The sequence below is a fragment of the Sciurus carolinensis genome, chromosome 3 (assembly GCF_902686445.1).
Source record: "Sciurus carolinensis chromosome 3, mSciCar1.2, whole genome shotgun sequence".
Lineage (NCBI taxonomy): Eukaryota > Metazoa > Chordata > Mammalia > Rodentia > Sciuridae > Sciurus > Sciurus carolinensis.
The window spans coordinates 32,646,778-32,674,408 of record NC_062215.1 but is presented as its reverse complement, the minus strand read 5'-3'; the positions used below and the strand labels follow the sequence as shown (position 1 = coordinate 32,674,408).

General features: G+C 41.6%; 1 protein-coding gene across 3 annotated transcripts; it reads left to right on the top strand.

The window, feature by feature from the left end:
* The first annotated feature begins 7,382 nt into the window (after positions 1–7,382).
* Vezf1 (vascular endothelial zinc finger 1) lies at positions 7,383–23,232 on the top strand. 3 transcript variants are annotated; one of them, XM_047544614.1, is made up of 6 exons: positions 7,383–7,746; positions 12,417–13,111; positions 13,896–13,959; positions 15,274–15,475; positions 16,830–16,985; positions 19,828–23,232. In XM_047544614.1, exons 1-6 carry the CDS (start codon positions 7,714–7,716, stop codon positions 20,253–20,255), a joined length of 1,578 nt encoding a protein of 525 aa, XP_047400570.1. In that variant the 5' UTR covers positions 7,383–7,713; the 3' UTR covers positions 20,256–23,232. The 3 variants fall into 3 exon arrangements, with proteins under 3 accessions (XP_047400570.1, XP_047400571.1, XP_047400569.1); XM_047544615.1 differs by having other exon boundaries at positions 7,387–7,746; positions 15,292–15,475; positions 19,828–23,231; XM_047544613.1 differs by lacking the exon at positions 7,383–7,746 and adding an exon at positions 8,616–9,164.
* Positions 23,233–27,631: the final 4,399 nt, after the last annotated feature.

Genomic DNA, 27,631 nt, shown 5'->3' with positions numbered 1-27,631 from the left:
AGATAGGTCTATGTATGAACCACTTTTGTAAAGAGAGGGATTTTTGTTTTAAGCTAAGATTAATTGTAAACTGGAAAAGCAGTCGCTGGGATGTCCCAGTTGACCTTTCACAAGGTTCTATGTTGGGATTCTCATCCAGGCTTGAGTTTGGGACTGTGGCTAAGCTGTTTCTCTTTAGGTGTCATCTGTGCAATAGCTCTCATCTTTTTTGTTGCAGGGGAGTGGTACTGGGGATTGAACCCAGGTGTGCTTAGCCACCAGCCCTTTTTAATTTACTTATTTTTTTTGAGTCAGGGTCTTGCTAAATTCCTAAGGCTGGCTTTGAACTAGTTGTCCTCTTGCCTTAACCTCCCCTGAGTTGCTGGGATTAGAGGCATGAGCCACTGCACCCAACTGTGTGATATCTCTTAAACTGAGGGTTTACCAGGGAGGGTCTTTAAGCCACCAGGACAGACTACATAAGAGTAAACCACTGATTTGAGATATTGTACTTGAGGTGCCCCTCTCCCACTCTGTTCCCTGCTTCCTTGCATGAATTTCTATCTTGGAACTTCAGAAATGGTTTTAGGGGTTTTTTGTTTTGTTTTTAATTGCAATGTGGAGATTGAACCCAGGCCTTCCAGCATGTTAAGCAAAGGCTCTTCCATTGAGCTACACCCCAAGCCCTAAACCTACCATATTAAAAGGTAGGTTTTAGTTCCTCTCTGGTGAGAAGGCTAATCACACCAGATTACAGATTGTAGTACTAACCTGGATTCTTTTTCCATGTGTTTTTCTTAGGTGATCAGTATAATTATCTCCACCAAATAAACTTGTGTAAAAAACAATGGACATTCACAGGCTTTCAGGAGACCATGGACAAGTTCTGATACAAACAACTCTTGTCCTTAAATATCATTAAAAGAGGGTATCATTAAAGGATTTTCCCCCCATACTATCTGGCTTAATATATTGGTCCAAAAATATCCTTTCACATGTGAGAAATGAGTGTTGTGCCTTTCTTACACAAAGTGCTAAAAGGCAGAAATACTGTGAATTCCAATCCTCATAAAGTGTTTTTCTGGACTTGCTTTGTACCTGATGCACAGGAACTGTTCTTACTGCCTTGGGTTGTCTACTTGCCATCTGTTCCCTGAGCATTCATTGCTGCATAAAGGAGAGAGAAAGTGAAAGGAGAGGTGGGGAGAGAGAGGAAGCTGGAGAAATAGAGGAAACAGCTGGAAGCTGAGGGGGTGAGACTCATGTAAGGTCAGTAAAACAAAAAGCAGAGGGAAGGGTCAGGTCTTGGGGTAGAGAGCTAATTAACTTCTGTCAGCTATTTGAGTAGAGCCTTGTATACTTTGTTAAAGGTACTTCAAAGGAAAATCTAGATTTTCCATGTACCTTAGTAAATTGTTCATTGGATCAAACTCCATCCTGCCCTCCTGAAATTCTGGTCTTATTTGTTCAATTCTAATAGCTTGCTGCCTATGCTCAGACAAGCAAAAATGAAGTATTCGTGGAAAGCAGTAGGTAAACTTGTATGTAATTTTACAACTAAAAGACTAAATGTTGAGTACAGCTTTTGTCCTTATGTAGGACTTTTAGTAACCAGCTCACCTGGATCTTTCATGTTTTTTTTTTGTGCCTGGACCAGATGACCGAATGTAGAATTTTAGGCAACTTCTAGTTCAGAGACTCAAGGTCAAGAAAAGAGCTAATTCCCTGTTCTGGAAACTTAGCCAGATTTTATGCTGTTTTAGCCTTGTGTTGCCATCTGTTGGCATTGTTTTCCAGATTGGAACAGCCTTCCCCAAACTCGGTGTGGCTAGTCGTATGATGTCATATCAGTCTTTTAGGTCACTGCTTCTCACTTTCTTCACCTACGGGAGCTGCTGAACACCTGTGTCATTATTCCCTGTTCACTTCCAAGAATGGAGGGGATATCCCCTGCAACTAAATATCACATTGATCCAGTAGAGAAGAGATTGATGAGAGATGTTTGTTGGAGTTTGGGTAAAGGGTATTCACTAGGTTTTTGCCCTGCCCCTGCATGTGAATAACACTTAGAGTTTTTCTGATAATGCAGATGGTTAACACAACACTGGTGCCATATATAGATAGATAGATAGATAGATAGATCTCACTGACCCACATCTCCAACCCTTTTCTATTTTTTTAATTTTGAGATTTTGAGAGAGGGTCTCTTTAAATTGCTTAGTCCTCGCTAAATTGAGGCTGACCTCAAACTTGGCAGTTATTCTGCCTCAGCCTTCCGAGTCACTGGGATTACAGCCATGCACCATGCCCAGCTGTATTCCTCTTTTTTAAATGTATTTGAGTTAGAGGTTATAGCCACTGAGAAGAAAGTCAACTCTTCTCACCTGTGTATCATGTACAAAGCAAGCCCATAAGACAACTATATATAAGGATTTGGCTTATGTTTTTGACTATTAGCACATTATAACTGAGACTAAACATTATAGTTTGGTTCAGGCCAACCAAGTTTATGTAACTATTAAGTATCAATTGTTTTTTAAGTTTAGCCATTGCCCCAGGGCTGGGGCATTTGAGGGCAGTGAGGAACAGGTGTCCAGAGGAGAAATGTGGGTGCCCAAGAGTGTGTTTTCCAGTTGTATTGAATTTCTTACTTGGTGTATTTTTGACCTGTCTTTTTCTTTCCTGCTTGTGGCCTATGCTATTTTGCTTGCTTTTTGTTGGATATTCTGTCAGTCATTCAAGAATTATAAAATGGAAGTTGTGTATTTTTGCACAAATGCTTTAAGGATGAAACTGGTAGGTTTAGCATTGACTTTTTTTTCTTGGTACTGGAGGTTGAACCCAGGGGCACTCACCACTGAGCCACATCCCCAGCCCTTTTTATATTTTATTTAGAGACAGGGTCTTGCTAAGTTGCTGAAGATGACTTTGAACTCACCATCCTCCTGCCTTGACCTCCTGAGTTACTGGGATTACAGGCGTGTTGCCACCGCACCTGGCTTGACATTAACTTTTGCCAGTCAAGAAGACTTAAAATTTCTGTGACTTTGGACTTGTTTCTGGAGTTTTTTATATATAACCCTTACTAGAAACAATACTGTTTTAGTTTACTTAATTCTGGGCACTGTGGCACAGGCCTGTATCCCAGCAACTCGGGGGCTAAGGCAGGAGGATTTTAAGTACAAGGCCAGCCTTAGAAACTTGGTTGAGATCCTATCTCAAAATAAAAATTTCCAAAGGGGAGGTTGGGGATATAACTCAGTGGTAAAGCACCCATAGGTTAAATTCCTAGTACCACCATAAAAAGGTAAAAAGAATCCCCAACTACCAATTGAATTCAGTATGTACTCAGAAAATGGGTAGATTTGTTCCCTTGTTCTCTGTGACTGTGTTCCAGTATTCGGTGGGTGAGGGGGAATGTTTCCCTTCTGCACTTTGCCAGTTAAATTGGACATAACTAGTGATGGTACTTAGGTGGTAGAATGGAAACACTAACCTGACTTCTGACCACATGGGCCATAGGGAAGTGGTTGGTTTTTTAGCAGAGGTAGAGAGGGTGGTGCAGTGGGAAGGAGATTCCTTATGCTTTCCTCCCAGAGAAGCCTAGGGTTTTTAAGTGTTGGGTAGAAGAGTATGGTTCTTTTTGGTCTGGTATGAGCATGCTGCTTTTTTTTCTGATTGCATGGAGGCTGATATCTAAGGGTAATATTTCTTTTCTGGCCAATGCATTTTGGTATTTCTAAATATTGCAGTCTATTAATTGTCAGTTCTGGTTTTTTGCATAAGAGTCTATTAACTTGCTAATTTGAAGTTTCTTCTAATTAGATATTCTGTACTTAAAGTTTTGGATCTGATTTGTTTTTGGTTTGTCAAGCAGTCTTACCTGGAGACAAGTAGCCGACAACAGCAAATTGCTTTCTATTCTTAGGACGCTGTCTGTAATCCAGATCTTTAATGTAGTCACAGGACTTTAAAATTCTCTCCTAACTAGGAAGGAAATATCCTGTTGCTTTCTAAACAAATCTGTGTGTTTGTGCACAAGCATGTGCTAGTAGGAATTGAACCAGAGCTTCATGAGTGTTCACTCTACAGCTGAGCTATAGCCTCAGTCCTTTTGTTTTTAGTTTGAGACAGGATCTCTTGCTAAATTGCACTTACTGGCCTCCAACTTGTGATCTGCCTGCCTCAGCCCTGAGTAACTGAAAATTACAGGCATGGGTCAAGGAGCCTGGCTTAGAAAAACAAAACTTAATGGGCATGTTCCTTTGTCAAATGTCATTAGCTCTTTGCCATTTACCTTAGGGTTCTTTGAATGAAAGGGATAGAGAACATGTCACTTTGAAAAAAAGTTATTTTATTATTATCATTATTTGTGTGTGGTGCTGGGGATTGAACCCAGGGCCTTGTGTATGCAAGGCAAAGCACTCTACCAACTGAGCTATATCCCCAACCCATGAAAAAAAGTTTAAGGAATAATTAACTGGCTCAGAGGTGTTCTGAGTTCCTAGCCCCAAAATTAATCTAGAATTATTCAACAGCACCAATAGAAATATGTGCTTAGCACCTGTTACATTTCAGGAATGTTCTAAAATGTTTATAAGAATTTTGTATACATTTTTCATTTCGTCTGTAGGCTGCCCCTGTGAGATAGGCTTTTTTTTCCCCCTGCAGTACTCAGGATTGAACCCAGTGCTCTACCACTAAGTTACAACCCCAGCCCCCTTCTTTTTTTTTTTTTTTTTTTTTTTTTTTAATTTTGAGACAGGATCTCAGATAGGCCTCTAACTTGCTGACTTCTTGCTTCAGTGAATAGATGGGATTACAGGGCATACTTGTCTCTCTTTGTTTTTGTTTGGTACTGGGGATTGACCTCAGGGTGCTTAATCACTGAACCACGTCCCCAGCCCTTTTTATTTTTTATTTTTATTTTTATTTGAGGCGGGGGTTACTGGGGATTGAACTCAGGGGCACTCAACAACTGAGCCACATCCTTAGCCCTATTTTGTATTTCGTTTAGAGACAGAGTCTCACTGAGTTGCCTAGTGCCTTGCCAGTGCTGAGAGTGGCCTTGGACTCCTGATCCTCCTGCTTCAGCCTCCCGGGCCACTGGGATTATAGGGGAATGCCACTGGGTCTGGCTTATTTTTTATTTTGAGACAGGGTCTTGCTAGGTTGCTAAGGCTGGCCTCAGGTTTGCAGTCCTCCTGCCTCAGCAGGATTACAGGCAGGTGCCACCATGCTAGGGTGGGGATGGAATCTTTGAGCTCACTGGTTTGATTATAATCCTCTAACAATTGGAGCTGATTGTTTTTGAGTACTTGTTCTAAACTTTAAGGTATTTTTCTTTGGAAAATGTTCCAATATTAAAATTTTCATCTGAATTTAAAAGTTTGTTAACTTTTCTTTTTAGGGGAGAGTGGGCAACCATCAGGAATTCTGGTTTTGTCTTAAGGAGAGATAAAATTAGCCATTTCCATTTTCCTCAAGAAAAGTGATATTTCTGAATCTCAACTCTTCAGTAAGGAGAACTGGACTGTTTTTATTTGACCTCTACTACCTGTTCGTGGGGAAACTCCTCTCCAGAGGTGCTGTGAGAAAGATTGCTAGATTGGGAAAAGGGTTTCTAGATGCCGGGATAAGAAGTTCAAGTCCACAATATTGCCATTAGAAGAATGGTATTAGTTTTCCTAATCCTGAAGCTTTTTTTCCCCCCACCATACTTGGAAAGACAGGAGTTAAGCATAACAGGTCATGCAGGGGAGGAGGAAAACCGAGGAGATGCTTTAAAGACATTGAAGTTAATGTTTGGGCAGGGAAGCAGGAAAGAAGCTGTATACTGAATGAAAATGGACATGCAGTAACCAAGATCAGAGCAAGAACATAGATTCTACCTTGTTAATTCTTTAGGTTTGCATCTTATTTCCCTCCTCAGCTTGCATGTATATACAAATCTAGGCTTTCCAAAAGATACTAATGAACATTTGCAGGAGTTATAGAGGCCATTTATAGGAGGCATAGGGACCAGTAGAACAGTTGAGCTGAAGAATGTATCAGAAACCATCGTCATTTTCTGTCCCCTCCTGTCTTAGGCTTGCCGGTTCCCTGGTGTTACCTGCTTCTGCCACTGTTCCAAACTACAGAATTTATTCATCCCCAAGGCCTCCGGGCAGTATCCAATGGGGAATCAGCTTTAAAAGGAAACCAGAACATCGTTTTCCAGCCCCTTCATTCTGCTGACTGATGGAAGGAAAGAGTGGGAGGAGGGATATACTTGCCTTTTGGATGGAAAAGAAACAGACCGTCAAATTACTATACCTCCATTACCATAGAATTCTGCAACCATACTTTTTGTATTGTATACATTTTGGGGAAAGTTAGTTGGTGACCTTCATTAGAAGTGTCTGGAAGGGATAAGAGTCAGTTGGTTTTGAAAGATGTTGAAGCCTTGACATAATGTGCTCATCTGAGGAATTTTTTAAATTTAAAAGCTGTTTATAAAAATACCACTGATACAACCTGCCCCCTCATTTCCCCACTACAGACTTCTTGGACTGAAGACACTTGTTTAATAATAGCTTGTCTCAGTAGCTACCTCTGTGAGGAAAGGATAGAAAAACGTTCAGGACATCATCATACAGGCTCCTCATCTACAAAGTTCCAGCAGCAGTGACGCCTACACAGAAGACTTGGAACTGCAGACAGGCTGGGGTCACCTCAGTGACATCCCCAGAGACGCTGTCCAACCAAAAGTTCGATTTTTGTTTTCGGGGGTGAAGAAGGAAGCAAATGTACTAAAAGACTAAAATAATTTCAAGTCTGACTTTCTCACATTTTATTTTTTGGCGGGAGAGGAGGGGATTCGGTAGAATTTCACATCATCTGGAGGGAAAGGAGGGAGGATGGGGAAGCTCAGCCCTTCACCCAAGAATAACCCAGTAATGACATCTGTATGCGTGGGAAGTGTTTCCCTCCACACTGGGAGGATCTGAGACTGCACCCCAGTGGGATTCCCTGCTTGAATTGGGAGGCCATTCAGAAGGCGATGGCATATCATACCGCGAGCGCCGACGGCTTAGCCGGCCAGGAATAAAATGACAGGGAAGAGACTGGAGTCGAAGGGGCATCCCCAATTTGTAGGTGGGGGTTATGCAGGAGTGGCTGAAGAGCCAGGTGACCGCTGTGGCTCGTGCCCTCTCCTGAGGGTCTGGCAGGGATGCGACGCTGCTGGGCACCATGTCCTAGTCACGCGAGACGGCCCAGCTGTGCCCAGCGGGCCAGCGCCAGACCCTGGCGTCCTCCATCTTCTCTCCTGAGCTCCCCCTGCTCCAGCTGCCTGAGCCACGGACCGCAGCACCACACACCCCCGCGGGGGGGGACGCCGCGCCCCATCCCCGCCCCCAGCCCCACCCCAGTCCCCCCGCGGGGGCCCTGACCCCACCGCCGGCGGGCACTGGCTGAACTCCGAGGCAGTGAGCCGGCAGCGGGGACGCTCAGAAGGGGTCCGGGCAACTGGGGGCGGCGGCGGCCGGGCCGGGGCTCCCCCCCCGCCCGCGCTCGCCGCCGCGGTGGTGCGTCCCGGAGGTTACCGGAAGTGGCCGCGCTCGGCGCTGCCATGTTGAGGAGCCGCCGCTGCCGCTGCCGCCGCCGCCGCCGCCGCTTTGTTGTCGCCTCCTCCGGCTGAGGAGGCTCCCCGAGCGGGGGGAGTGGGGAGGAGGGGGGTCGGCCACCGCAGCCATGGAGGCCAACTGGACCGCGTTCCTGTTCCAGGTACTGGGGGCCCCCCCGGGGGGGACGGGGGGGACAGGGGGGCCGGGCCCCGGGCTGGCGGGCGGGCGGGCGGGCGCTCCTCCTCCCCTCCCTCCCGGCTCCGCTCTCCGGCCCGGCCTTAATCCCCCTTTGTTTTTCCGCCCGCCCGCCCCGGCGGAGCCCGGCTGCTGAGGTGAAAGGAGGCGGCCTCACGGGGTGCGGGGGAGAGAACAGGCCTCGGGGTGAACCCCGGGCCCCCCCCCAGCACACACGCACACACACACACCCTTCCCTCCCGCTCTAAAGGGGAAGGGAGGAGACCGGTGGCTGTCACCACCCGCGGGCCACAGAAAGGAGGGCGCCGGGCCGCTGGATAGCGCGGGCCCTCGGTCACTGCGCGCCGGGCCCGGGCCGCACCGTGGGGTGAGGGGGTCCCCGGGTCCTGCTCTGAGTCTCCTCCCCCCACACACTTGATCCATCTTTCGCTCGCACTCCTTTCTCTTTCCCTCCCTTTCCTCTCTTTTTGTGCGTATGCGTGTGTGTTGACTTTCTGACCTCCTCCTGCATCCCGCGAATAGCGGGTATCCCTGGGTTCCCCGCCACTCCCCCTTCCCGCCGCCCCTCTCGTGTTTACCCACTTAGAAGGGGGTGTTGTGCGTGCGTCTCCCCTCCCCAAACTTTTTCACTAGGTTTCTTTTTTCTTTCCCAAGCCCCAGCCGAGCCGTGGCAGCTGGCACCCTCTCCCTCTGTCCATCCCTCCCGCCGTCCCATTCAGCTCGGGGAATCCCCCAGCCGGGCCGGGCGGGGGCGGGGGCGGGGGCGCGGGGGAGCGGCGGGGGCCGGGACTCCTGGAGGCCCGACCTTTCCCGGAGCGCTTTTCTCTCGCGGCCCGCTCGAAGGTTTCCTCTAGCCAAGTGGGGAGACCGAAAGCGGAGAGCGCAAACAAAGTCCTCTTACAAAGCCCCTAGATGAGTCACTCGTTGGGGTGTTGGTCTCCGCTTTTTGCAAGAAACTTAAAAGTGACTGTTGCCGATATGTTGACCATCCTCTAACCCTCCCACTTTAGGTGGGGAACCCTGTTTGGGAGACCTAGGCTGAAACTTTTTTTTCTGCTTCGTTTCTGTTTGCAAACGAAGCATTTAGTGGGCAGTGGAGATGAGCTCAACCGAGAAACTTCAGAACCGGAGGAGGTTAGGAAGCTCGTCACTTTTAAGTGCGTCCTTCCCGCCTCTATGAGTTATTTTCCTTGTTTGAATACTTCGTGAAACTCGTATCTTTGGCGCGAGACCTTTCGGAACTAACCAGGAACGGATGCAGAATTTTCATATTATCCTTCCAGCCTCCGATGCCATCCCAGTGGAGTTAATATGGGGAATGGAGAATTCAAAATCACTTTTTGTGTGAACCTAGTTTATTGTTATAAGACGTACATTTCAAATGTGAGCAATTTGATTTTTAAGTAATTGTCAAAATATATTCGGGCTTCTTAAAATTGATAAATACTCAAAAGTATGGAGCTTCTCCCTTTTCTTATTTTGATTTAATATTGTTTTATTGTGTTTTGATGAGCTTGATATTAATGTGATAAATCAACTCAAGAGTGCATTGGAAAAGAAAGGATCCATTAACTAGCCGGCATCCAGGTTGTTAAAGGTGTCAGTGCCTTCTTTAGAAAAGTTCTCAGATGGACATTTTAAAATAAAGGATTGATGGACATTTTAAAATAAAAGAAGTGATTTTCACGTGATTAAAACTCTATTAAACTTGTGACTAAATTTTCTGGAGATTGAAAAAAAAAGTTCTTTATGGAAAGGGATACATAACTCAATTTTGAAAAGCTTAGTTAAATGATATTTTGCAATACTCCTTAAATTATTATTCTTCCCCTGGATAAAGCACATGCCAAGTATTTCTTGATCAACTTTTAAATAAGATTTTATATTAATTTTTTTCAGCTTTAAAATATTTTCTCCACCTGATGGAGAAATGTGAAAGCTATTATTTGATTAAGAGTTAGGCAACTTGTGCAGTGAAAGTCGTTGGAATACAATTTAGAGCTGATAATAGTTAAAGGGGTAAAAGTATTTCAGTCTTTTCTAAAAAAAGGTATAAATAAACTTAAACCAGTTCTGATTTTAAGTAACTTTCGCTGGGGAAATGAAGAATTAGAGTCTCTGGTTTGTTTCCTGTAGCATCCTGTTGAATTTATACTTTAAAGCAATTTAATACCTGCTTGCTTTCCAGATAACTTGGTGGAAAGTGAAAGTCATAGCTGTTAAGATGTTTGATGGATGATTCTCTTAACAGGACATTCAAGATATGACTCACTGATGCTAATTTGTTTCAGTACAGAATCCTTTACCCTCTGGCACTGGAGATTTCATGGTGCCATATCCTACCACCCTGGGTGATGAAATAACATTTCTGTTTTGTTTTTTGCAAACCCCAGAAAAGGAAAGCTTGGGCAGGGCTAAAAAAGCCTTACATTTGAAAGAGGAAATAAAATTAAAACTTTGAGTCAATGATGCTAGTCAAATAAAAACCTCCCTAGAAGTTATATTTGAAAAATAAGCCACCTAACTAAAGGTAGGCCATGGTTGTTACTTTACCCTGTCTCTCCCTGAGAGAGAAAGTTGGGAAAACCCAGTTCCCTCTATGAAGACTAAATGTAGAAGTGTGAGTATCCTAGGAATCCTCAGAAAATAATTCAGTAGTGGTTCTACAGCATTTCACCCAAGAAGCAGGGACCTGATGTGACCTTTGGGTGAGAGTGAACTTCAGCAATGCTGTAAAAAATACTTTATGTTGCTACAAACATCTGAATTGGTAAAATGGTAGTAAGAGATTTTAGTACTCCATTGTACTGATGGTTTAGATTTGAAAAATGCCTCAAAATGTTATAAGTTTGAACTTTGTCCAAAAGATTTTCATTCCTTACCATCTGATCTGTTAGCCTTTGAAATTATATATCTTGAGCTGTCTTCAACTATTAACCATTTGTATACTGTATGGAAACATGGGTGTCCTACAGCCAGGGTGGAAAAGGAATAGTATTAGAGTCCAAATACTATAGTCTGTACTAATATCACCTAGTAGGTGGACCCCAACAGTTATAGGAGCTGCACATTAAAGTGAACTATAATTCAATATGAGCATTAAGTCTAGGAAGATACTTATAAGTAATCAGTTTCTGAGAGTGCCTCCAGGACCAAGGTTTATTTAAATCAGAATTGTTAAATTGAAACTGATAACTCTGGATACCACACCTCCTTATCATTTGGGGAAGAGTAATTCCATTCTAAGCCGTGGTGCTGCCATTAAGTAAACATGGAGCAATGTGTGGTAGATGTTCTTATCCATCAGGGGAGGAGCTGTGTGTATGTGTTTCCTTGTTTTTTCTTCTCTAATCAGGTTTGCTGATCAAGTGATTATAGAGTGAGAAGGGTAAATAACTGTCTAAAGTATCTAAAATGATGGAATGGGCCCTTCCTAGCACATTGTATGCTAAAAATACTTGCAGCTCTTACCTCTGAGTGTCCGTGTTCTTTTAGGATTACAAAACTCAAGCATCGGGTCTTGGGCATACTCTCAAGGGCTTCAAAATAACGTTGGTAAAGAACATACTAGAAAGAAGTAGTTCAGGAATTTTTTTTTCATTATTTCCTAAATATGTGTCTATATGGAGGTGTGGAGAAATTTGAAAGAATCAAAACCAAGAGAGTAACTTCAGATACCAAGAACTTGATCCACGATGAAATTTTGATTTCAGTGCAGCTAAAGAAAATTTCCACACAGTGGTCCAGCCCCCACTTTTGGAGTGGAGAAGCACATTGTAACAGCAAATGTCTAATACTTTATCAAAACCTACAACTGCTGGAAGAAGATGGACGTGAAAGGAACTTAAGTGTTTACAATTTGTTTTTTCTCTAACTAATATGTTTTTAAGGTAGGGTTTGAACAACTAGTGTTGCTAGAGGATATAGACTCTAGTGGAAGATTAAATGACCTGAGAAACAAGTGACAGGTGTTTTGCCATGGGCTACCTTCACAGATGCCTTCCAGGTTGATTAATAGCAGATTTCATTTCAACCAAATTTTTAATAAAGTGAAAACTTTAAAACTAACAACTAGCATATGTATTTTGAGAACTGGGTTTCTTTCATCACATAGCAATAGCTCCTTTCTCAGTCACTTAAGTTTTCTTTTGATGGAAAGGGAGGGACATGGTTCTTTTCCTTTTCTGGGTAATAGGCAAGTAGATGATTATGTCATTGTGTGTGAGTGTGCATTTGTGTGTTGTTGCAGGAAGGTACTGTTAAATACTTAAGTCTGGGGTGTAATTTTTTTTTTGACAAGTTATTTAAACTTGGTTTCAGCGCTAACAGACCAGTGCAAACTGATTTCATCAGCCGCTGTGCCCCTTATGATTCAGGGTAGTTTGTAGTTCAGTCAGCTATTTGAAAGCAAGATCACTGTCAGCAACTTAGTTGCAAAAGTTTTGTGTCTGCACAGTGATTTTTCAATGCTTTGTATTTGGAGCTCTGAGAATAACTAGGTGATTGCTGGATCTCTGCTGCAGAGAATCACAGGCTCTTCCACTGTTTCTTCTGGTCTCTATTGTCTGGAACATGTTGAATTTTGAAGGTCATTGTGAGAGGCTGAGTTTCTTAAGTGTAAATGTTTGGTTTTAGGCCCATGAAGCCTCCCATCACCAACAGCAGGCAGCACAGAACAGCTTGCTGCCCCTCCTGAGCTCTGCTGTGGAGCCCCCTGATCAGAAACCATTGCTTCCAATACCAATAACTCAGAAACCTCAGGCTGCACCAGAAACATTAAAGGATGCCATTGGGATTAAAAAAGAAAAACCCAAAACTTCATTTGTATGCACTTACTGCAGTAAAGCTTTCAGGGACAGCTATCACCTGAGGCGCCACCAATCCTGCCACACAGGGATCAAGTTGGTGTCCCGCTCAAAGAAAACCCCCACCACGGTGGTTCCCCTTATCTCCACCATCGCAGGGGACAGCAGCCGAACTTCGTTGGTCTCCACCATTGCAGGCATCTTGTCTACAGTCACTACATCTTCCTCGGGCACCAACCCCAGTAGCAGTGCCAGCACCACAGCTATGCCTGTGACCCAGTCTGTCAAGAAACCCAGTAAGCCTGTCAAGAAGAACCATGCTTGTGAGATGTGTGGAAAGGCCTTTCGAGATGTGTACCACCTCAATCGGCACAAGCTCTCCCATTCGGACGAAAAGCCCTTCGAGTGTCCTATTTGTAATCAACGCTTCAAGAGGAAGGACCGGATGACTTACCATGTGAGGTCTCATGAAGGAGGCATCACCAAACCTTATACTTGCAGTGTTTGTGGGAAAGGCTTCTCGAGGTACTGCGTTTTGCTTTGCTTTTTTTTTTTTTTTTTTTTTTTTTGTTTTTTTTTTTTTGTTTTCATTATGGTTATCCGTGAACTTCAGTTTTGTCTCTGTGTGACCTAGAAGCTGTATGTGAGAATAGATGTGGGCAGGCCTGTGTTATTAGTGGAGATTGATGATAGATAAATATTACACCTCCAGGTCTAATTCCAGTTTGGTGTGGTTGACAAGTGGTGTCATAGTGATTAGTCTTACTTTGTTTAAGAAGTCCCTTAGATTCAGGTCTTCATTTAGCATGTGGGTACTTCTTATCACTACAAAAGCACTAGTTTCCAATTTAGCTGAGAGACTAGACATGAGGTTTACTGTGCAAATCAAGGAAACTTATTTCCTGGAAGTTGTGATGACCTTGGATACTCTTAATAAAACTTTTAGAATGTTTTCCCATTTTTCTGTGGGCACTAACATTTTACTAATTGCATTTTTAAAAACTTTTAGAGTTAATATAGTAATAGCTATTCCTGGTAAGTGTTAGGACTAAAACTTTGGGTATTTTGTGATTGTAAAGAATCAAGACCTAATATGATTTGATGTTGGCTAGGAGAAAATGAACAGGTAAAGAACTTTTTTGTGGTAAGAGAGGTAAGGAGGCTTGCATTGGGGGGAGGTGGAGTTGGTAATTCTGCTACTTTCTTTAAAATGCTCCCCCCTAATCTGCCAAGCACTTAAGCATCACATAAGTAACATTTCTCTGTGTGTGTTCCATTACATCTTCTATTGAAACTCTCTTTTTCACAGGCCTGACCACTTAAGCTGTCACGTAAAACATGTCCATTCAACAGAAAGACCCTTCAAATGCCAAGTAAGAGTTAAAATGACTTATCCTTAGTGTAGCACTTAATGCACATTATCCAGAAAGTCTGAGCCAGTCAAATCTCACCATTCTTGAATAGGTGTAAAATCACTGACTTGAGTAAATGTGGTCCATTTGAATTCTGGTTTTATAAAATATAAATGACAGCTTCTGTTTCTATAAGACAAGATCATTGAAAAATGTAAGTGTTGTTTTTGTTAAATTATATTTCCCTTTCCTTGTGCAACAGCATTTTTGGTAAAAATTGTAGTTTTGTAAAAGTTGTTATATAATTAAAATGAATTTTGAAAAAGGTTTTAAATTGATTTCTGGACTGATGGTTAAGGGTGTTTTAACTGTAATAGGAGAAAATAAGAACTTTTCTTCCAAGTTTTATTATTGACTAGATTTTTATCTTCTGTTATCAAATTAGAACATTTTCTAGTTGGTTGAAAATCTATTCAGGTTAATGATTTTTTTCTTTTTCTCTTCTTTTCTTTTTTTTTTGGGGGGGGCAGGTACTGGGAATTGAACTCAGGGACACTCGACCCCTGAGCCACATCCCCAGCCCTATTTTGTATTTTATTTAAAGACAAGGTCTTACTGAGTTGTTTAGTGCCTCAATTTTGCTAAGGCTGGCTTTGAACTTGGGATCCTCCTGTATCAGCCTCCTTAACCACGGGGATTATAGGTGTGCACCACTGCACCTGGCAAGGTTAACGATTTTATTTGATATGTTATGATAATGAAAAGGTTAAGAACTTTGTTAAATTAAATGACTATTTTAAGCATCACTAATCCAAACAAATCCTAGTTTGTTGTTAGAAATCCTATAGTCCTCCTTTCAGTTATGTTTGTTAATGATTGATTTTTAAAGTAAATGATTTGAATTCTAAGAAAAATCTGGTTGGAGGAAGGAAGCTTGTGTTATTGAGTACTTGCTATGTGTGCCAGGCTTTTAATCCTCTAATAATTTTTGTAATAGGTATTATTATTCCCATCTACAGATGAAGAAACATTCAGATAGGTTAACTAATTGTTCAACATTACAGTGGTTAGTGAATGGTGAAGCTCAGTTTAAATCCAGGTTTAACTGACTCTGGTTCTCACATCTTTTCACTACTCTGTATTGATATATATTTTCTTCCCCCAAAATGGAAGACTCTAAAATTCACCAGGTGTTTTAGTATGATTATGATTCTGAGTAACACATGCAATTAAAATTCAACTAATTCAGTCAGCTTGCTGACATGGGTAGAGTAACGCATAGAATATAACGTACTTTAAAATGAGTAGAACAGGATAGTCTATATTTAAAAAAAGTTTTCCTCCCTCATGCAGACATGCACTGCTGCCTTTGCCACCAAAGACAGACTACGGACACACATGGTGCGCCATGAAGGCAAGGTATCATGTAACATCTGTGGGAAGCTCCTGAGTGCAGCATACATCACCAGCCACTTAAAGACGCATGGACAGAGCCAAAGTATCAACTGTAATACATGTAAACAGGGCATCAGTAAAAGTAGGTGTTGCTTCAGACCTTTGCATTTCAGAGTGATGAAATCTAGGTTTTTAAAAAATATATCAAAGGTATTTTCACTGTGTTCTCAGGACTATTAATGTTCATCTTACATGTTTCCTCCTATCACTAGAAGGTGCAAGCGTGCATCTTTGGAGAGAGTATGTTAGTGTGGGAACTGTGCCTTACGTGCATATATGCAAACAGCATTGATGAGCTCCCCATGCTTGTTCACATAACAACCATACCAGAAGAGCAAAATTCTCCACAACACTTTTTCAGTGTGTCCTTTTTTCTATGGAGTTTGAATAAAAAGCTCTAGTTTTTAGAATTGAAGCAGGAGAAACCACACTGGGAAGCTGTGTTGTATGCTAGGCAATTTTGTTTTTATTTATCATTAAGATTTTCGAGTATCAGCATCTCCTAATTCCAGATCATATTAATAAAATGTCCTTAATGATCACCTTAAAGGTGAAAACTATGTTAAGTTTGCTTTTCAAATCCACATTTGTAGAGAAATGGAAATACATATCCATTTGAAGGTTTAAATGCTTTGCTCATGTTAACTGCAGAATTGAAGATAGACTACTCCAGAAACATATGGATAAAATTTAATACTTGTATTTACCCAGACTTTTAAAAATGTTGTCCTAATCACTAGAAGAAAGTATTTTCCTAATTTTTCATTTTATTGTATATGTATTTTATGCAACAGAAATAGCAAATTCTCAACAACAAAAATAGGTAACCAAAGTGAATGGGAAAGAAAGCTTGTGTTTTAAATCTCATCCATCTTTGCTTATTTGTAAGTACATTGCATTTATTATCTAGCATCTTGTACTTTACAAAATTTACTTTTAGTGTATGTCAAGTAAGCAAATATATTGGATATTTTAATGAACAAATGTTGGTAAGTCTATGCTAATATTACCCAACCTCCATTTTTAAGACACTTGCTTTTTCTTAAACGACAGTTACTTTATTTACCATACTATATTTTGCTTGCTTCCTTTGTTTTTGAGGTACTGGGGATTGAACCCAGGGACCTCATGCTTGTGATGTAAGCACTCTTCCACTGAGCTACATCCCTAGCCCCCAGACACTTGCTTCTTAACATAGCAAAGAATTCTTTTCTCCTTTGTATAGGTTTTTCCTAGTTCTCTAGATGTTTTAATCAATTCGTTTATTTTGATCAATACAGAAACAAGCAGAAAAAAAGATGCACTATAGATAAATAGATGAGCTGTTAAATGATAGAGGTCACAGAGGCATAAGGAGTCAAAGTACTTTAGATTTTAGAAAAATGGTCACGTTTTTTCAAGGTAAATACAGTGTTTGGGCTTTGTCTTTGGAATAGCATGCATGAGTGAGGAGACCAGCAATCAGAAGCAGCAACAGCAGCAGCAGCAGCAGCAGCAGCAGCAGCAACAACAACAACATGTGACAAGCTGGCCAGGGAAGCAGGTAGAGACACTGAGACTGTGGGAAGAAGCTGTCAAAGCAAGGAAGAAAGGTAAGATGAGGCATCTAGTATTCTAAGTGTGGCTTGAGAAAGTAATTTAGTATGCTAAGTAATCAAAGGCGAGAAATCACAGTGTAAGAAACCTAACTTTATGGAAACACATGCTGAGAAATAGCTATAACTTCGTATTGTCAATAGAGTTTACAGACAAATGTTTATTACTAGAAAATAAAGTCTTAGTACTTCCTATCACATTCTTACTTTTGATTTGGTCCTTTGTACTCAGAGTTCTATTTTTAATGTTCATTTTGATGTCAACTTCCATGCATTATGGGCTCCTCCTCTTTTTTCTTTCTAAATATTCCCACTTTTAGAGGTGGATGAAACATCCTTTTGTGTGTATGGAAGTTCATTTTCTTGTAACTATGTTATTTTCTGCACTTTACTGTTCTTTCTCACTCGTATTCTTTGGTACATGATTCAGACTATTTAATGCTGATGTCTTTTCTCCATGTCTCACCCTTAATCTCCTTTCATCTATTACTGGGGACAGCCTTAGCTTAACTTGTTTGCATTTCCATAGAGACACTGCTGTAAATGTTAAAAAGTTGAGATTGATTCACTTTTCTCTATGTATATCTTTAACGAATCAGTCAGAGGATCCGTTTTCAATTTAATAGTTACAGCTTTGACTTCTGGACTATTGTATAGTCATTTCAAATAAATCATTTTGTCATCCCACTATGAGCTGTAGGCCATTCCTAAATTCCTTTTTCCTCCTCCACCCCTTCCATGTCTTAGTGCTTTAAGATCTAAGGAATCTTCTACATATAGGTTTGTCTGTATGTAATTCCTTTGTGGTATAGTTTTTTTTTTTTTCCCCACATTTTACTTTCATATATTTTAACTGTTCCCTTCATCAGATTCCTTCTAAACATATTGTACTTGAATAAAGATAAAAGGAATAGCATCCTTCTTCATTCATCTACTGTCATTGAAGGAGTGCATCTTGTTCCTATCTTCTAAATGAAGATTTGTCATTATTTTGAGAAAATGTTTTGTACTAGGAAAGGGGGTGGCAAATGGGGAGGAAGATAGGAACTGGCAGTGGGGAGCAAAAAAAATGTAATGCTATAATAATTATACAGTGGGTCAAAAGGATATTAGAGAAGGACTAGAAATGAGTGTTTTAAGTCTTAGTGAAAGGATAGTGTTAAGGCTGGAGGTGTAGGTCACTGGTTGAGCATTTGCAGGGCTGTGGATTTGATCCCAGCATAGATGGGGGAAGGGGAGATACTGTTAAATCAAAATGAAAGCACTGGAGGTGTGAGGGATGCCACACAAAGTGAAAATTCCTGCTTTGGAGGAAGCTATCCTTAGTAATGCTACCATTACCTCAAAAGTGAGTTAGCTTTCTCTCCCATTCTCTCTCTTTCTACACTCTTCTATTTGGTATTATATTTCAGTTTGCTTTTGCACAATAAGACTTGATTGTTTAGCTCATCTTCTGACCTCCATGAAACAAAATGCTATTGTGTTCCCATTTGTACCATGCATGTCTCTGGAAAAGACCACTGATGTTAGAAACCTCTGTATTCATGTTAGTAAATGTTGATTTTGGGGGGAGAGGAGATTCCTGAAATGAAAATATATATTTGAATCAGCAATGTCTTTTTATTAGACCTAAGTAAAATAATATAAGTTCCCAAACCTGAATGAAAATCAGATCATCACTGATGAACCTTCACAGATTTTTCAAGTTTTATCTCAATTTCACTATTGAACTTCCTGGGGATACTTTTTTTTTTTTTTTTTTTTTAAACTCTGGATAGATGACTGATCCTCAGCCAGGTTTAGGAATTGCTTGCATGGAGTGTGGAGACCCCAAAGTTATGTTGATCAAGGAAGGGCTGGAGAGGAGTTGGAGGGGGTGCACCTGAGGTGATTTGGCTTACAGGTCCACCGGGCGGATGAGGGGGGGGGGGCGTTGTCCAGGCAATAACAAGGACCAGGATCCCCCAACTCTGTATGGAAGAGCCTGGTTTTCCTTCTTGGTATGCTTGATGGTGTGTGTTATATGTGCAATTAAGATAACTGGGCATAAAGTATGTGATTTTGTCAACATCAGATAAAGAAGAGGAAGTGTGAGTGAGAAGGAGAACACAAACCTATTGAGTAGTTTTTTTTGAATTTTAATATAATTAAGAAACATCAGAAACTACAAGATTATTATTTTTTCTGTGACTCAGATAAACAGATGATAGTAAAATAGCTTGCTTCTCATTCCTCAGTTATACATTTTTAAAACTTAACAGAATGTAGCTTTACTCCTGAGAAGGCTTTATACCATCAAGTACACACACCTTTCTCTGCTAGTTACAGTGTGCCTTATGAGAAGATTTTTTGGATTATCTGTTATTGTGTAACTATTGGACCAGCTCTGTGTAAATAATCTCTTTTCATCTGGTCTGCTGGTGGTTGACTCAACCCAGGAAAGTTTTTAAAACTCAGAACTATATGAAATGGTAGTGCGAACACTTAGCCGTACTTGGTATCTTTGTCCCCCACCCCCCAGAATGCCTTACAGATTTTAAGTGATCCTCCCAACGTCACTGTGAGGTAGGTAAGTAAATCTGAACTTGAAAAACCCAAAGCTAAACAAGTTACCTAAGTCTTTACAGGAGGTTCAGCATCAGAGAAGAGATTTGTATACTGGAATCTCTAGCTCCCAGGCTTTTACTCAGAGGGAATCTCTCTTCCTGTTGAGCCTTGGCATAAAACTGTAATTTGATTTATTAAATGTTCATCCTTTTTAATTAAAAGAAGTGATTCAAACTGTGAATTTTGTTCACTTTTTTGAGAGTCTAAAGCCCCTTTTGTCTTCTCATTTTAGAAGCTGCTAACCTGTGCCAAACCTCCACGGCTGCTACGACACCTGTGACTCTTACTACTCCATTCAATATAACATCCTCTGTGTCATCTGGGACTATGTCAAACCCAGTCACAGTGGCAGCTGCAATGAGCATGAGAAGTCCAGTAAATGTTTCAAGTGCAGTTAACATAACCAGCCCAATGAACATAGGGCACCCTGTAACTATAACAAGTCCATTATCCATGACCTCTCCTTTAACACTCACTACCCCTGTAAACCTCCCCACCCCTGTCACTGCCCCAGTGAATATAGCACACCCTGTCACGATCACATCTCCAATGAACCTGCCCACACCTATGACATTAGCCGCCCCTCTCAATATAGCAATGAGGCCTGTAGAAAGCATGCCTTTCTTGCCCCAAGCTTTGCCTACTTCACCGCCTTGGTAAACAGTATTATAATATCAAAATATGGGTTAAAGTAAATATTTACCAGCAACTTACTCTTAGTTGATTAAAGCAAAAAGCAAACCATGAAATTGGGAAATTTTATTACATTAGTTAATAAGAGTGTAGTAGCATTTTCCTCCAATTTGGCTGGGATGGTTCAAAGTAGGGTGTATATGTAACTTATCACTGGACCACTTTAGTTTAATCAAAAATTCCTTTTAGCTGACATAATTGCTTAAACAGAATAGTATTTGGCAAGATAAAATGCCAGAATCAAAACCAATCATAAAAAAACAAAACCCATCAAAATTTAAAAAGCAAAATAAAAAAACAGCATTACTGTTTCTAATCCCAAGAAATCATTTTGTTCTAAACACTAGCAGAAACTTCTCCCTATACAAGGTGGATGGCTGATTTTAACCTGAAATTCTAAATCCACAGATTGAGAGCTAGTGTAGAATTGTCTGTTTATTGTTTTTATGAGTAAATACATGCATTATCATAATAAAATGCATTTCAGAGAATATGCATTTTACCTTTGGGAATATGTTAATTTCAGGCAGCATTCCCTATGGGAAAGGTGATACCAGCTCTGATATGCAAAGCATATGATAATTTATCATTCTAACTTCAACATATAATAGGGATTGTGACCTGATATTTGGAGATGTAAATATTGCTCAGCATATTAATCCTGATGGAATATAGCATTGTAGTTGACTTTTTAAAAAAAATTTTAAAAAATATATACAAATTGTGTTTTGGTAAGAAAGGCCACAATTGACAGGAGAAGTCAAGTGTATGGACCCAGGGGTCCTAACAAACAGGCCAGTGGGACTCCTGTTCAGGAGCCAAGGAGTACTTGGAACAGTTTAAATATATTGCTTTAAATTGGAAGACGCTGGAGGCACTGGGATGTAATATGCCCCTCTCTCTCCCAATCAGAGCCTGTTGATGTTACAACAGGGACAGATGTGTTAGATGCTCACTAGAGTTTATGTCTTATATTAAATTGTATACAGTTTTTATTCTAACCACTAACTAGGTAGTATGCCCCTTCAGAACAAGCAGAGTATATCTTTTTTTTCCTCCTTCCGTTTAATCAAGTATTGTGCAGATTTGTTCAACTTTGTAAATACGGACATCACTTTTTTTTTCTTTGATAAAACACTTGTATCAGCTTTTTGGTGTTTTCAGGGAGACAGTGGTCTGTACTCTCTGTAGAAACCCAGCAATGATTGTGCACGTTGAGACATGTGCTTTTTATTTTTTAGCAGGATATTTTATCTCTGTACATAAGGTAGAAACCAAAAGCTAGGGAAACAGATACTCTTTACACCATCATGCCACACATTAATGTTTGTAAAGCATTGTGTTTAAAAAAGAGTTAACTAAAACCAAGATGCTGTGATTTTTTTTTTAGTTGCAATGATTGTTTTTTTTCCATTTTTAATCTTGCAGTTAAGACAAATGGAAATTAGTTGTGTTAATCCTGCAGAATGTTTGCAGGACTGACTATCAAACTGGATGACTTCCGTTTATACCCCACTGTGTCAGTTCAAGCATAAAAATACCTTGCATCTGAGGCAGACTTCCTATATCAGGGATAGGTATCTGTGTGTCATTATACAAAACAGTTCTAGGGGGTTGAACTACATAGTAAAAAAATAAATAAATAGTACCTAGTGTAAAATAATTTTATAAATGATCTTTTGTACTTTAGGACATTAAATTGTACAACTTTTGTATATATAAGAGCTTAGAAACTTTCTGTTTAGCAGGAAGGCAACACATTCCTACACTTTTAATGTATATGTTTGTTATAATGTCCATGTAAACATGCCCTATGTTTGTGCCTTTTAATTAGTTTGTCTCAATAAACAAAATGTAGAGAAAAATATGTAGCTATGACTTTGTTACAATTGTTCTTATCCACAGTACAAAAATGGTTTGTTTTTAATATGTAGAGCATTATGTGTGGACTACTGGAAGGACTCATGTAGGGAAGGCCCAGGATTGGCCCTTCTGAGGCCTGGATTGGGAGGGCAGGGACCACATTTGGAGGAAGCCCACATTTTCCGGCATACAGACCACCCAAGACTGGGTTCTGGCTCTGCCTGCTGGGACCAGTCATTTCTTTCTGGTGGACTAGCAGTCATAATCCTCCATGATTTAGACAGCCCAGGCTTCCTCCGTAGTGGCCCAAGGATCAATTCTCAATGGGGGCAGATGTGATGGACCCTACCCCCAGGCCAGAGTGTGGTTGTCAGTCTCCTGAAAGTATTAGTTCTTAAAAAAAAAAAAAAAAAAAAAAAAAAAGATATATACTAGAAATTATTGTTTTATCAATTCATTGTATAATAAACAGGAGTGAGACTTCATTGTATGACTTCAGTTAAAATGCTATTTTGTATGCATTCTTTATTCACTTAAGAAGCTTGTCTGCAATAATAAAACCACGTCGTGTCTTCTTTTGGGAGGGAGCAAGTTGATGGCAGGATTGGGGTGAGGGTGGGCCACTGCAAAGGGGCCAAACAGGTTATATGGTGAAACTCTCCTATGTCTTGGAACTGGAATTGAGTTGCGATGCTGATGGAACTGATTCAGCCAGGTGTTGAAGGTACGACGGCCACCGCTCTTCAGAAAGGCAGAGTATGTTTTTCCCTTCTGGTTATAACCTGGTTGAGAGCTTCCCCTTTATCGGATTGGCAGCTAAATGGTTGTATTAGATAATCCTCAAATCTGACATCCAACCTGTTATGCTCTCAGGCTCACTGCTTGGCCTGCATTTGCCTTGTATTGTGTATCCATTTCCCTCCTAAGGTGTGCTCCTAAATGAAGGTTTCTATGTAAGCAGATGATGATTTTACCTGTCAATACCAGCACTGTATTACTAACATGCAAAATACTGCAGATTTATTTTGACAAATTAAAGTTAACCAGTCACAAATGTTATGATGGATTGCTTAATACCTCAGAAGCTTCATCAATTTGCGATGATAGAGAAATCTTTGAAGCACTACTTCTCCAGGTGTATACTTCTCAATATTGGACTGAAAGGGAGGGAGGGAGCATGTGGGCTGGTTGGTATCTCCATACCCCAGAAGACAAAGGGTGAAAAGGCACTAAAGTGACTGCAGAGGGGCAATACCCGTACCAAGCATCTCCATTGAAGACCAACAATGTGCTGGACGATGATGGGCAGTAAAGGACTTGTAAAAGTGATTAAGACATGGTTGCTGCTGCCAAAGAGGCTGTCAAGGGAGGTATGACATGTAAACAAATGACGATATCACTAGACAGCAAATCATGATGGATCTGACACTTCATTTATTGAAAAAGTTTTGCATACCTACATGTTTTATATAGAATTGAGGCGTTCCAAACTTACCTTGATAATTGCTTTAGTCTCTATTGACTCACTGAATATAGCTGGAGGGAAAGTGTTCTTTGTCCTGTTCTCTTGGGAATAGGAAGTTTATTTCACTGAATTGCAGTTAAACTTTCCAGTCCCAGGTGTCCAGGTGTCTGCTCTTCTCAGGGGGCCCTGTAGTTTGGTTCTCTCTGAAGAGACCTGGTTTGGAATGTAGAAAGGATAGTGGAAGTTTTCATTTCAGTATCCTCAAGAATCACTGAACAGAAAGTCCAATCTGTTTGTGGATTAGAAATCAATTTCCCCTCCTGCCTTAATACATCTAGTCCTTAATCTACTACCATCCTCTGCACTTCCTCTTTAAAGAGTCTTGTAGTCTGAAAGAGTTATCATTTGTTCTCATATGGATCTATACATCTCTTCACTGCTGGCCTATCCCTGGCAGGTAACTGAATCATCTCCCACTAAACCCATGGGGCAGGCTGGTCAGTGTACAATGATCCAGGACTGAATGCTAACTGAGTTTGTGTAGTAGTCCAGACTCTAGCTTCTCTTGGTGGCCACCTTTGGGCAATGTAAGGCCCATTTTGTTCCCAAGAAAGGGATGGAAGACCAAGGGCTTTACCTCAGATCTTTGTGTGAGCAAGTCTTCTCTCTGAACTTACCCACTAGGGGTTGGCTAGTTAAGTCTTCCTCTTCCAAAGACAAGCACTTGGCACAGATTTTGGCCTTGGACCATGAGAATTCATATATAGCACTTTATGAAAACTGTCCTCCCATGGTAAAGGAATGAATTCACATACTTCAGATCCTGTATCATCACCAACTTGCACCATAATTTCAGATATTTTCTTTGTCACTATGTTAAATTAACGTCCCGCCTCCCAAACCCTAAATATCCCTTGGAAAAGTATATAAAATAAGAACTTAAAACCACTACTTATTTTGGACTGAATCCTTTCTAGTGTATGTAACTTAGCCATGCAGGTAGAATAATGTGGGGTGTTTTGTAAATTCTTGTTTACCAAGTTTTCTCAAAGTGGGATCCACCTGCATTTTGACTGTGTCAACCCAGGTCAAAGATGGACATTTGAGGAAAACATTCTATTCTGTCAGGAAGCTATTCCTTTGGCATGACAGCTGGGGACTTTTGAAAAGACGAAAAGACGAAGGGGAATAGAAGGGATATACCCTTTCAGAAACGGGTCCTACAGTTCATGCTGGCAGTCAGTGTTCAGGTCCAAGACTGGGGCAGATTTGCCAGTTCTAGAGAATGCTCATGGAGAACAGAGCCAACCTCAAGAGACCAGGTTGGGAAGCTAGGCTTTTGTACATCTTAGAGGCAGTTAGGGCCCCCAGGGCCTTTTCTGCTCAGGGTTACTAGAGTCAACCAGATCTAAAGTTCTCACTTGGATCCCAAAGGCCCTTGCTCCAGAACCAAGAAATTCCTACCTTTGTTGGTGGTGGGAAAAGAGCCAGAGGGAAATCAGTCTTTTATACGTGGAGGAAGGGAACAAGGAAGTCTTGGACATTACAAAGAGTCTGAGGAAGAAGAGAGAGAGGGATTTTGAAGACAATGTCCTTGGGCTACCTGTGACATCACCCCTCCCCCACCTCTCTCCTTTCCCCATGCACCACCCCTGAGCTGGACCTGATTATTCAGAGGACTCAAGTCAGGCTGCTAGTCCCAACCAGCTGTGATAATTTCAGCTACTGTCAATAGGCAGAAAAGAAGATGTGCTTTCCTTGGCCGGATAAAAGATAAAACGAGTAGCTGAAGAAGCAAGCAAGATTCAAGTAATGAGGAGGGATTTCAGGAGTTGGGAACCAGTAAGGTACTTCCTGCTGGAGGAGGTGACAGACCCATTCCTTCCTGGAAACTCAGTTTCATCCCAAGAGCACAGGCCCTGATTCCAGGGGAGTCTTCTCCAACACAAGGGAGTTCTGTCCACCCCAGAGGCTTTGTCATCAGGGATCTCAAAGGGAGAAGAATGGGGTGGGGTCTTTGGGAACAGAAGGAGAAAAGAGGCAAAACAACAGCTTATACTGTCCCATGGGCCTAGAATACCTTCCCCACAATCAACCCTCCAACCTACTTTCTCCACTGTGAACCCCTTGACATCTAGAAAAGCCATTTAAATGTCACTCCCTCTGAAACTTAAGGCATTAGCTTGTTCCACCTTGTATAATAGGAGGTTGGAAGATATTAAAATAAAGGTGGGTGTAGTCCAGTACCTCAAGAAATGAAGATAGGCCCTACATTGGACTGTAGGTTCCAAAAATTGTGCCAATCTTAAATCTCCCATTCCAAATTAGTGGGGGCACAGCAGGCTGTGATTTTTGCTGATTTTGCCCTTCGTGGATGAGTCCCAATGTCTAGGAGATCTGAAATGCAACAAGGAGTCAAACACCAAGGCCAGAAACAGGAGCAATTGGCAAAGTAAATGAGGAGACCCTCCAGAAAATCCAGAGCAGAGGGTGATTTAGCGTAAGGGATGGAATGAAGGGGTGGTGGAATCACAATAAAGGGTTGCGATCAAGAGCAGAGGCTTGGAATCTGATAGGCCCACTTGGAGCTGTGTGACCTTGGCATAGTATATAACCTTTCTGGTCTCTTTCCTCAGCTGTAAAATAAGGATAGTAATAACTACAATCTAGTACAGTTTTGATCTAACTCATATAAAATTTCTAACACAGAGCCTGGTATAGAATATGAACTCTCAAATCTAATGCATCCCCTCTTCACCTGGTCTTCCTGTTTCCTATCTCAGTCATGGCAACATTGGTTCGCTCAAAAGCATCCCTTGAAGACCTGCAAATGAGCTGAATTCATCCTGCATGGCTTCCTCACCTCAGACTGGAGATTTGGGGTTTTGTCACCTGGTACGGAAACAAAAGCTTCATTACAGAAATGAGAAAATTCTATGGGAAACATCTGAGAAGCAGATAGTTGAAGGTTGGCTCTAGATGTGACAGGGAGGTTTTCTGATTAGACCCAGGGAAGAACTTCCAGGCTTGAAGATATGTGCCTATCTGGGGAGGGTGCATCCTGCTTGGAGAATTGTTCCATCTCACTTCACTTCCCCATATTAACTGCATCCAGAGAAGGCTCCTGTACAGCTGCCCTCCGTAATTTTTATCCTCCTGAAAATCAGGGAGTTAGTTCTTCTGAATAACTAGCTGCAAGCCTCCTCTTTCCCTTCCAAGAAGAAAGGGGAGGGAACCACCACCTACCCAGGTTGGTTGGAGAAAAGGCCAGACATCCTTCTAGCCCAGCTCGCTCCAGAGGCTGTCCTCACAGCTGCATCTCCTCTCACAGGGCGTCCTGGATTCAGGGTCTGAGAGAGGAGTCCCACAGAGCGCAAGACAAATGTGGGTGTTGCCATAGCCCAGGATCGGCCCAGGCCTAGCATTCGCTGTCCTCCACTTTTTGGTCTAACCTACTTTGCCAGCTTCTGGGCGTCCTCTCCGCCTCCTTCTCCCTAGGAGCTGGAGCCAGGGCTTGGGGGGCGGGGAGCCTGGGAGACAGGCGGACAAACAACTCTTGGGCGTGTTGGCCTCATGGCCCCGCCCCGACTGGAGCATCGCCGAGTTGGGATTGGTTGATATCTCCTGGGTTCTGATTGGCCGGGTGTCGGTCAGGCTGCTCATTCACAGCATTACTACGGTATCTACCGAGGCTTCGATTGCTGCACTCTGACAATAGTTGTACTCATCCTATGTAAAAAGATAAAATTCAGTTCCATTGTTTTCGCAGATGATGTGCCCTCAAATACAAAGTTGGTTCCCTCAAGGATGACTGAATCTCAGTTTATTGTATCCTATCTCCAAATCACACATGTGCAAGAGATCTGGAAGAGGCCTATGCGAAGCTGTGGAGGGCTGCGTTCTGCATACCCAGGCAGAACACGGCTTATCCTGGGAGGTCGGTGGTTTGGTGGGTTGACCCTTCTTTTGTCAACACCAGTCCTTTCTACCATCTATACTTAAGTCACCTTTTCTT